At 39.2% G+C, this 12,001-nt stretch overlaps 1 protein-coding gene across 6 annotated transcripts in view; it reads right to left on the bottom strand.

Moving 5' to 3' along the window:
• Window positions 1–1,056: 1,056 nt before the first annotated feature.
• The window catches only part of REPS2 (RALBP1 associated Eps domain containing 2), a 206,379-nt gene continuing 195,434 nt past the window's right edge, over window positions 1,057–12,001 (bottom strand). For all 6 annotated transcript variants that reach the window (XM_002831425.3, XM_009234619.3, XM_063721067.1 and 3 more), the window contains 2 exons: window positions 10,565–10,670; window positions 1,057–1,445 (listed from right to left, as the gene is read on the bottom strand). In XM_002831425.3, the coding sequence (XP_002831471.2) occupies window positions 1,377–1,445; window positions 10,565–10,670 (175 nt within the window). In that variant the 3' untranslated portion in view covers window positions 1,057–1,376. The remainder of the gene's footprint in view (window positions 1,446–10,564; window positions 10,671–12,001) is intronic.

Raw genomic sequence — 12,001 nt, 5'->3', positions numbered from 1 at the left:
CACCCCAACCCTAAGAATGGGGGAATTAGCAAAATGCACAAGAGACAGCATTTCTTGCCATTAGTCTCTTAAAGTGGTGTTAACGCTGGCATGCCCTGTGAGGGTCAGTAGCCCTGTGCCCCTGTGGTCCCATTTTCAACTTGGGCTTTCAGGAGAAGCAGTAGCTACTTAAATTTCTGTAGAATACTGGCTTCTGCAATTTGAGCTTACTGTTTTACATTACCCACACTGGAGTTAATTGGGCTCCTCTGAATCTGATATAAACCAATCACTTCCCAAGAATACACTTTACAGAGAACAGAACAGTCATATATCCAGCATAAGGACCACTTTCTTTCATTATCTCCTCATACCCCATACATTTGCAATCCAGGTTAAAATAAAGATTAAAATAACTACTAGAGATTGTTGGTAACAACCATTTCCCCTTCTTCCCCAGTTTGGATACCTGGGTTCAAATAACAAATGTTTATCAATCCTAACAGTCTCATCAGCCTTTCATATTTGATGGGTGGTTTCCAAACTCATGCATTTACAGATATATTATCCCATGCAGGATAGAAGTAGAGATCTGGCAACTATTTATTTAATTTGGTCAGGCAAGGCAGTCAAAGCAGACTTCTCTTGCCCAAAAATTTACATGAAAGGACTGAGGTGTCTGGGTTGACAGCCTAGCTTGGCCAAGTTAAATAGCTCATTGCCAAAACCTCCACTTTACAGAGGTGTAAAGATCCAGTAAGTCTTTGATATTCAATAGAAAACAATAGTCATGTATTATTTATAGCTAGATATAATATCAAAATGGCACTAGAGAAGCAATTTTTGGCATATAGTGGTAGAGGGCACAGCGCCAGTCTAAATCTGATGCTTTTATTTTAGCTTTTGTTTTTATTATGGTCACACCAATGACTATCTAGTTGGAATCCCAATTACTCAGGAAACCAACCTACTCTATGTGATATACATACAAAAAGCATCCTGAAAGTACTTGGTTACAAGCATCCTGAAGGTTCTTGGTTATAAGGTTTTATAGAAAACATAAATTCTTTAAATAAATAATGCTCTAAGTTATTTTTATTTGCTAGAAGACTGATTTTTGGTAAGGAGCAGCATCTAATACCTTGCAGAAGTACTTAAGAATAGGAGACAAATTCCACTGATAATTAGCATTTCAAGTGTGATAATCAGTTGAAGTATTTTTTCCACCACAGTAAAACATACAAGTGAAGTGCAAGAGAAAAGGTCATATGGATTATATTTTGCTGCTCACAGCTTTTGACACAGTCAAACATCTATGACAAGTAGTTGGGTTCAAAACATTCAAAAGAAAGATCTTGGCAGACAAGGTCACCCACTGTCACTTGAACCATGGGGGGTCACAACACAGTGACTGGACGAAGTTGTTCCAATTGGTTTTCCAATGCAATTCGTTCTTGATGAACCTCCTGAGTTGTACAAAACACAAGAAAAACAAAAAAGCAAAGGGGTCATTTCTTGAATTCATCCCTACTTCATCAGATATTAAAAGGAAACTTATAACTGGACCCACAAATACAAGTGCTGTATAACTCAAGAACAGGAGGACTGGGAGGTATCAGATTTAATGCTGGTGACCAGACAAAAGGGGCTTCACAATTTGTAATCTCTCAACTCCTTTCTGAAGGCGATGAAATGAAACTGACCTACTCCCCTCTACCACCCTGCCCTAGTTTTAGCCTGTTTTAACAAGATCAGTAGCTGGTAGAGAGAGTCATTAAAAATTAAAAGACTAGAAGAGAGCAGAAAGCAAAAACAGACTCCCAATACTGAGCAGTGAGCCAACAGGACTTAAATTTCTAGTTGCAATCTCTGGCTTGTAATCCCGCACCATACTCAGTCAGGTCTGAGGGCCAAAAAGGTATGCTAGTTGCCCCTCCACCAAAGTCTCATCCAGGTTTCTGCACAACATATGGCGTAAGGTACAACATCTGGGTGAAAAGCAGAAAAGAGGCTGAGCAATCTGCTATTTGGGAATTCAAACTTTCGGGCCTAAAACGGATTTTTTGGCAGGAAGAGAGGGGACACATAAAGGTATTCAAGTAGAAACAGTCAAGGTGGGAAAGAATCCTGTATAAAGGCTGAATTGTGAGATTCAGAAGAATCAGCATACTAATAGTCAGTATACAACTTCACAAGTATTTATTCACATGCTCTCCTAGCCACCCAGCCAGATATCTTTTGGTTTCTATCTCCTACAGGTGAGTAATGCTCTAGCTGTGATGGTATCAGCAAAGAATATGCCAGATCAGAGCAATAGGGCTTATATTCAAATGACTTGAGAAAGATAATAAAGTTAATGAACAAGATACTTCCAGAAGGAAATAAGATAACATAATAGAGAGTAACAGAGGGGGATCTGGGAGAAAGGAGAGAGAGTGCCCTGGGAAGGCTTCTCAGAGTTAGCACTACTTGAGCAAAGACTTGAATGAAATGAGGAGTGAGCCATATGAAGATATGGGGGGAAGGATATTCACAGAGACAAAAGGGCAACTGCAAAGGCCCTGAGGAGCGACTGAGTTTGGTGAATTTGATGAACAAAAAGGCTGTGTGACCAGAGTAGATGGAACAAGGAAGACATTGGCAGGAAATGAAGTCAGAGATTTAAGCAAGGAGCCAGATCATACAGGGCCTTGTGGGCAGAGGAAAGAGTATGGAAGTGTAGGGGGGATGGCACTGAGGGTTTCTTTCTTTCTTTCTTTTTTTTTTTTTTTTTTTTTTGAGACAGAGTCTGGCTCTGTTGCCCAGGCTGGAGTGCAATGGCGCTATCTTGGCTCACTGCAAGCTCCGCCTCCCAGGTTCACACCATTCTCCTGCCTCAGCCTCCCAAGTAGCTGGGACTACAGGCACCTGCCACGATGCCTGGCTAATTTTCTGTATTTTTAGTAGAGATGGGGTTTCACCATGTTAGCCAGGATGTTCTCAATCTCCTGACCTCGTGATCTGCCCACCTCGGCCTCCCAAAGTGCTGGGATTACAGGCGTGAGCCACCGCACCCAGCCCGGCATTGAGGGTTTCTAATCAGGGAAGGAACATGACCCAACTTAAAATTCAAAATTTTCACTCTGGCTACTGTGTAGACAGTAGATTATAGCAGGGTGAGAGTGGAAGCAGGGGAGCAACTGGGAGGTTACTGCAGGGACCCAGGTGAGAAATGAAAATGGCTTCCGTCAGGGTAGAAGCCATGAAGATGAAGAGAAGTGGATGAATTCTAGATAAATCTTGAATCTAGAACTGGTAGGACTTGCTGATGAAGTTGATGTAGGAGAGAAGGAAAATCTGAGGATGACTCCTGGGATTTTTGTATGAAGAAAGTAGCTGGCTGGTAGTGATATTGAGAATGAGAAGATTATATAAGAAATGAGTATTTCAAGGAGAGGGTTGGCAGTTAATTATCTGAGATGCGTATTGGATATCTAAGGAGAAAACATTGAGTAAGAAGTTATATATGCAAGTCTAGAGCACAGAGGAAAGGAGAAGTAGGGCTTGAGACATAAATTAGGTTTCATTAGTTTATGGATGGTCTTCAAAGCCATGAGACCATATAACATCATCTAGCAAAACAGTATAGATAGAGGTTTCAGGTAAAGATGGAAGACTGACCAGGGGTACCACACTCTCTCCCTCCTGGAGCACCACTAAAACAATACAGCAACTTTTCAAAGTCATGGACCCACAAGATAGGGAAAACAAAAGGGACAAGATGACAGCAATAAAATTTGAAAGCTGAGTGGCAAACTGGTGAATGGTAAATGACTTAGGAAATCCAGGAAAATAAATGTGGGAATTCTGCCAGTTGCTGAGTATGTCTATTCCAAGCATGCATTCCAGAGCTAGGGAAATAACCACAGGGTGAGTTTGGGAGTCCACTGGGTCCACTGTGAGATGAACGTAAGCTAAAACTCCATTGATCACCTGATCTCCCTAAGCCCCAACTCTGATGGGCCACAGTGACACTTCGCATCTCCTGGAATTAGTGTGAGTTCAGAGCTAGTGTCTAGTAATTCCTCAAAAGTCTGATTATTTCCCTTCCTCTAATGCACAGTCACCCTGATAAATGGCAGCAGGGTCCCCTTGGGAAAGGCTAGGAGAAAGATGTGCAGTGTAAATTTTTGGCTGCACAGTGGGGTCCTTCCTTAAGGAGACATAGATGCCCCTTCATCATTCAAGAGGTTCTGGATCTATAAACTGGCTTAGCCTGGGAATTAATTGAGGGGCTATGACTATAGTTCTGTTTCAATGATTCTTCAGGCTTCTGTTCACTAGACTTAGAACTTTTCCACTCATACAGATCAAGTAAAGAAAGCTGAGTCCCAAGCTAACATGAAGAAAAATAAGAACCAATTTGATTTTACATAGGAGAATTCCTGAAAGACTCAAATTCGCAACACCAGATACCTATGAAAGTGGGAGTACCTAAGGGGAGATGGGGGTCGGCTAAAATAAGTGTTGGCTGAAAATCTGTTTCAGAAGCAATTAGATCCCTAGATCATTCCTGCCACCAGGGCAGAATGTTGAAGGTTTATTTCTTGAAAAGATACAACAGAGAGCATCTGGATTAGCAAGAAACAAGCACAGTTGAGGACAAGATACTGGGCCAGAAATAGGGAGAGTGAATGAATATCCTGGAATGCTGAGACCTACAGCCCTCTTGCTCCACTGAACCAACTCTTTCCCTCCATGTAGGTGACCAAAACAGTCTCCACTCTGGAGACTCCAACCAGACCAAGAGGAAAGAGCTAATCATACTCCCTTTGGGGGTTCCCCAACTATACAGCCGAGCCAAATTGCCAGACAGTGAAGCTCAGAGTTGACAAGCCTCACAATGTGCAATGAACTTCCAATCAGTGTTTTCATCTTCCTTTTAAATATGAGCAAAGAAGGGCCATCAGATATCGAAGGAAAGCATCTAAGATAAAACACATACAACACAACACAACACACACAAACTATTCAGGAAGAAGAAAGAAAAATGACCATAAAAAAAGACCACAACGAGTTCTGCACGTTTCCCAGAACTTAAAGTATAATTTTAAAAAAGATCACAACAATGAAACAAGAATAGGATATCGTCAAAAATAAACAGAGAACAAAAAATTATTGGTTATTAAACAACAGAAGATTTAGAATATATAATTAAGTTTCCAGAAATAGACAAAAATAAAGAAGAAAAGGTAGGAAGAAAGAGAAAAGAAAGCAAACAGAAGAGAAAATATGAGAAAATTAGAGAACTAAGCTAAGAAGTCCAATGTCTGAATATCAGTAAGGGAGAATGAGAAAAAAATGGGGGTGAGGGCAGGAGGGAGGAAATAATCAACGACAACAAAAATGAAAATAAAAAACCCTTCAGAACTGGGGAATATCAGTTTCCAAATTAAAAGGGCCTACCAAATGTAGAGAACAATGGGTGAAACTGGCCTACCCCAAAGCAGAGGGAGAGAGGAGAAAACCAAAACCAAACAAAATGCAAAACAAAACAAGTTCACATACAAAGTTTTATAAAACAGAATGAACTTTGACATTTAAAAAATAACTTTTTAAAATTATCATAGGGTAAAACAATTTTTTTCTTTTAGTGTACAGATTTGTGTAACCACCACCACAAAGAAGACACATTACAGTTCAACCAACCCCAAAAGTTCCCTGGGACTACTCATACAAACTCTCATCTCATGCATAACCCCTGATAGCCACTGATTTGTTTCACATCACTATAGTTTTACCTCTTCAAGAATGTCAAATAAAAGGAATCATACAGTACACAACCTTTTGATACTGGCTTGTCTCACTCTGCATAATGTCTGAGTTTCATCCAAGTTGTGTATCATTTCTTTTCTCTGTTGAGTACTATTCCATTGAATGAATGTATCCCAATTTATTCATTCATCTTTTGAAGGACATTTGTGTTGTTTCCAGGTTTGGGCTATCATGAATAAAACTGCTATGTAAATTCATATATAGATTTTTGAGTGAACATAAATTTTCATTTCACTAAGATAGAGACAGCTGGGTCACATGATTAGTGTATGTATAACTTCATAGGAAACTGCTGAACGATTTTTCAGAGTGGTGGTACCATTCTGCATTCCCACCACCAATAAATGAGAGTTCTAATTGCCAGCACTTGGTGATGTCACATTTTTTGTTTTAGCAATTCTAGTATGTGTATAGTGGTATGTAATTATGATTTAAATTTGCATTTCCCAAATGGCTAATGATGTTGAATATCTTCTCATGTACTTATTTGCCATCTTTATATATTCTTTAGTGAAGTGTCTGTTCAAATCCTTTGCCCATTTTTAAATTGAGATGTTTTGGTTTTGAGAGTTCTTATTATTGAGTTTTAAGAGTTCTTTATATAATTGAGATGTAAGCCTTTTATCAAATATGTGTTTTGCAAATACTTTCTCCCACTCAGCAGCTTGTCTCTTAATTTTCTTAACTATACTTGGCAAAATAAAAGGTTTTAATTTTGATGAAGTCCAATTTTTTTAGTTTTTCTCTGTTATAGATTGTGCTTTTGGTGTTATTTCTAACTACAGATCATGAAGATTTTTCTATGTTTTCTTCTAAAAATTTTATAGCTTTATGTTTTACATTTACATCTATGACTCATTTCAAGTTAATCTCTGTATAGATGTGAGGCTTAGATCAAGGTTCTTTTTTTAAATGCAAATGACAAATTGTTATAAAACAATTTGTTGAAAACTATTATTTCTCATTGAATTGATTTTGCACCTTTGTCAAAGATCTAATGGCTGTTTTCATGTGGTCTATTTCAGGACTCTGTATCCTATTCCACTGATCTATGCATCAGCATCTTGATTACTGGAGCTTGACAGTAAAGCTATTCCTCCAACTTTGTTCTTCCTTTTCAAATTTGTTTAAGCAATTCCAGCTCCTCGGCCTTTACATATAAGTTTTGGGATTAGCTTGTCTATACTCACAAAAAATCCTGCTGGGATTTTTATTGGTTTTGTAATAAATCTATAGACTACTTTGGAGAAAAATAACATTTGAAAAGATCTTTCATAAAGTAAGATATGAAAGGTAAATAATCACAAAGAAAAGTGGACAACATAATTAGTCAGCAAGGAGATGATGAAAACTATATCACTGCAGGGCTAGCTAAAATTAATAAGAATCATAACACCAAATGTTGGCAAAGATGCAGAACAATTGGAACTCTCATACATTAGTGGTAGGAGTACAGATTGCTACCACTTTGGAAAACGATCTAGCAGTTTCTCAGAAACTAACCACATACACTTACCATGTTACCTATGAATCCCAATCCAAGAGAAATGAGAACATATTTCCATACAGACTTACTCAAAAATGCAGTTTTATTCCAAATTGCCAAAAACCAGAAACAGCTCAGGTGTCTGTCAATGGAATTGATAACCAAACTGTAACATATTCACCCAATGGGATACTACTCATCAATAAAAATGAATGAATTACTGAGACACACAACAATATAAATGAATCTCAAAAACATAATGCTAAGTGAAAGAAGCTTTACACGAAGTATAAGTTGTAAGACACCGCTTATATAAAGTTATAGAACAGGCAAAACTATGGTATAAAAATTAGAATAGTGATTGCCTCTGTGTGGGTAGGGCAGGAATTGACTAGGAAAAAGCATGAGGGAGCTTCCTGGGGTGATGGTAATATTCTCTATCTTTTTGGGGGTTTGGATTCCGTAAGTACATGTACTTGTTACAAACTCAGCAAATGTACACTTAAGATTTGTGCGTGCGCTGGCGCGGTGGCTCACGCCTATAATCCCAGCACTCTGTGAGACCTAGGCGGGCAGATCACGAGGTCAGGAGATTGAGACCATCCTGGCTAACACAGTGAAACCACATCTCTACTAAAAATACAAAAAGTTGGCCGGGCGTGGTGGCAGGCGCCTGTAGTCCCAGCTACTCAGGAGGCCGAGCCAGAAGAATGGTGTGAACCCAGGAGGCGGAGCTTGCAGTGAGCCGAGATCACGCCACCGCACTCCAGCGTGGGCGACAGAGCGAGATGCCATCTCAAATAATAATAATAATAATAATAATAATAATAATATTTGTGCATGCATTTTGTATAAACATTTATATCATAAGAAAAAACTGTAAAAATATATTGAACTCTAGCTAATTATACGCATGCTAAAATATTCAGGGAAAGTATACAGATATCTGCAAGTTATTTGAAAACATGTCAAAAATCAGATGAACTGATGGACACAAGGATAAACGGGTAGATACGTGATTAAAAACAAGTATAGTAAAATGTTATTGTAGAACTGAAGTGATGTCTATACAAGCAGTCACTTATGATTCTTTCAACTTTCGTGTATGTTTGAAAATTTTCATACTAAAATATTGGGGCAAACGGGGTTGGGGTATAAAAGTTAAGTCAGGGAAGGAAGAGACAGCAGAGAATGAAAATGGGAAGCACCAGTGAAGCAGAAGGAAAACCAGGAGAATATGGTATGTCAAAAACCAGTTATAAAAGCAATTTCAGAGAAGGAAATGATCAATTGTGTAGAATTCTTCTGAAAATAACAATAATAATAATAATAAACAGCCCCATTGGATTTAGTCACAAGACGGGTGTGAGTGGAGGAGGACGAAGCCAACTGAAGTGGAAGGAAGAGAAAATTACCGGTTTGAAAGTAAAGATAATGAATAAAAACCACTCCTAAGAAACTTTGCTGTGAAGGGGACCAAAGAAATGAGGCAGTAATTGGCCAAGTGTAATGGACAATACTGAAGCATATTTATGTGTGGATGGCGAATGATCCAGTAGAGAACTGGGGGATATAGTGGGTAGAATCATGTCCCCTCAAAATATATGTTTAAGTCCTAACCCCCAGTATCTGTAAATGTGACCTTATATGCAAATAGGTTCTTTGCAGATGTAATCAAGTTAAGATGAGGTCATGCTAGATTACGGTGGGTCCTAATCCAATGATTGGTGTCCTTATAAGAGGATACAATAAGAAGAGAAATTTGGACACAGACACAGAGAGATACAGGAAGAAGGCCATGTGACAACAGAAGCAGAGATTGGAGTGATGCAGCTACAAGCCAAGGAATGCCCAGGACTGCCAGCAACATCAGAAGCTGGGAAGAGGTAAGGAAGGATTATCTTCTAGAGCCTTCAAAGAGAGCATAGCTCTGCCAATATCTTGATTTCAGAGTTCTAGCCTCCAGAGCTGTGAGAGAATCGTTTTTGGTTATCTTAAGCCACCACATTTGTAGTATTTTGTTATAGCAGCCCTGAGAAACTAACACAGGGGAGAGTAATGATGAAGAGAAACAGGGGTGATGCCATTGAGAAGGTGAAATGGAACCATTTGCAAGGTACCAGAGGAGGGGCTGGCCTTTGACAGTACTAGGGTGACTTCCTTCTACTGAAATAAGAATTCACATCCTCCTTGTGGAGAAATAGGAACACTTTAACACTGTTGGTGGGACTGTAAACTAGTTCAACCATTGTGGAAGTCAGTGCGCCGATTCCTCAGGGATCTAGAACTAGAAATACCATTTGACCCAGCCATCCCGTTAGTGGGTATATACCCAAAGGACTATAAATCATGCTGCTATAAAGACACATGCACATGTATGTTTATTGCGGAACTATTCACAATAGCAAAGACATGGAACCAACCCAAATGTCCAACAACGATAGACTGGATTAAGAAAATGTGGCACATATACACCATGGAATACTATGCAGCCATAAAAAATGATGAGTTCATGTCCTTTGTAGGGACATGGATGAAATTGGAAATCATCATTCTCAGTAAACTATCGCAAGGACAAAAAACCAAACACTGCATGTTCTCACTCATAGGTGGGAATTGAACAATGAGAACACATGGACACAGGAAGGGGAACATCACACTCTGGGGACTGTTGTGGGGTTGGGGGAGGGGGGAGGGATAGCATTAGGAGATGTACCTAATGCTAAATGACGAGTTAATGGGTGCAGCACACCAGGATGGCACATGTATACATATGTAACTAATCTGTACATTGTGCACATGTACCCTAAAACTTAAAGTGTAATAATAATAAAATAAAATAAAATAAAGAATTTACATCCTCTTTCAGAGAGGATGTAAATAATCAAGGGCTTACCCAGAAGCTTTGGATAATAAAGAATGCTTCAAACAGCCTTCGTAATAGATTGTCTTTCCTTTTAACTCACACACAATATGAAGCCTACATATTAAAGTCACTAGTCTTCCTCTGACTATGCAAGAACCAACCCATGAAACTTAAATACAGTAATTCTTCACCTTCCAAAAAGGGTTTGAGAAGAAAGAGGCAAGTCTTATCAACAGGGATGGAACTAAATGGTCAGCCAATGGTCACATCAGATCACTGTACATGATAGGTATGGAGACATCACTACGTACCCCACCCCATAAATATGTACAATTATCATATGCCTACTAAATTAAAAAAAAAACTTTTTAAAAGCCAGGGAAAAGCCTGGTCATCCAAATCTGGGACTCATTCCTTACCTTGAGCTGCTGCTGGAGCTCACTGTTCAGCCGAGCCAGCACTGCATTTGCCTCTTTATTTTTGCGGATAGCAGTTTGAATGGCCTTCTTCTGTTTGGAAGACTGCCTATAGAAAAGCACAAACACTTCAGTGAAAAAGGACTTAGAGGTCTGGACCCTTGAGGGTCAGAACCCTGATTCATGAGAGGTGTTAAACTAACAAGTGGTTAACAACACAGGGCTCCAAAAATAAAATCTCATATTCACAGGCGGTCAGGAAGATAGACACCAAATGAAACAAATTTGTTGGGATGAATTATTTACACCTGAAGTAATTCCCATTTTATAACCTGAATAAAAGCTGTGAAGTGGGCTTTTTCAAACATTTGTGTTCCATTTATTCCAAGACATTTTAATAAGTATTTCTTCCTGACAAACCATATTAACTGGAATGCCCTTTTTGTGCAAGAATTAATAGCACTTAAAAGACCTGCAGGTGTCCCCTGTGAACAAGTCTGAAGGAAAATAATACAAGAACATTCCTTTTAGCAAAAATTCTACATTAACTTAGCCAGACTACCTACCTCTACCTTATTTATTATTAGGCATGAATGCCTAAGTATATGTGTGTGTGTGCATAAATGTGCACTCATGTGTATGTGCATGGACCAGCATATATCTGTGGCTCTTGAGAAAAATACAGAACGTTTTAATACCAGTATTTCCCAATTAACAGCAAATTCACAGAACAGGCATAACCAGAGTGACCACGCATCCTACTGTACCCATTACAGTCGCCATTTAAACTGTCTGTCCAGCATAAGTACATTAGCACTCTCTTTACTTTTCAAAACCGTCCATGGTTGGGATGATAAATCAGTGTGGTTACCACAGGGATAATCTACAACCTTTCATCCCACAGCAAGAAACACCGAATTCTTAGAGCAAAAGAGCAATTGATGTTCTCCTAGAAAAACAACCATATGTGCCATTACTGGGAGATAGGTTCTAGACAAGAGCAACTGAACTAGAATGGACTGTGACCACTGTACAGATCTGATTAATATTGATAATTGGCTGGGTGCAGTGGCTTAGGCCTGTAATCCCAGCACCCTGAGAGGTTGAGGCAGGATGATCACTTGAGGCCAGGAGTTTGAGACCAGACTGGGCAACATAGTAAGACTCCATCACTACAAAAAATAAAATGAAATTGGCTGGGAATGGTGGCTCATGCCTGTAGTTCCAGCTACTCAGGAGGCTGACGGAGAAAGGATCACTTGAGCCCAGGAATTCGAGGCTACAATGAGCCATGATCATGCTACTGCACCCCAGCCTGGGTGACAGAGTGAGACTCTGTCTCTAAAAAATAAAAATAAAAATAAATAGAAAGTGAAAAGACAAGCCACAGAATGAGAGAAAATATTTACAAAGATGGCTCAATTTTCTCATATATCTGAC

Source organism: Pongo abelii, chromosome X (assembly GCF_028885655.2).
Source record: "Pongo abelii isolate AG06213 chromosome X, NHGRI_mPonAbe1-v2.0_pri, whole genome shotgun sequence".
Taxonomy (NCBI): Eukaryota; Metazoa; Chordata; class Mammalia; order Primates; family Hominidae; genus Pongo; species Pongo abelii.
Note: the sequence above shows the minus strand (reverse complement) of the source record. Positions and strands in the feature narration are given on the sequence as shown.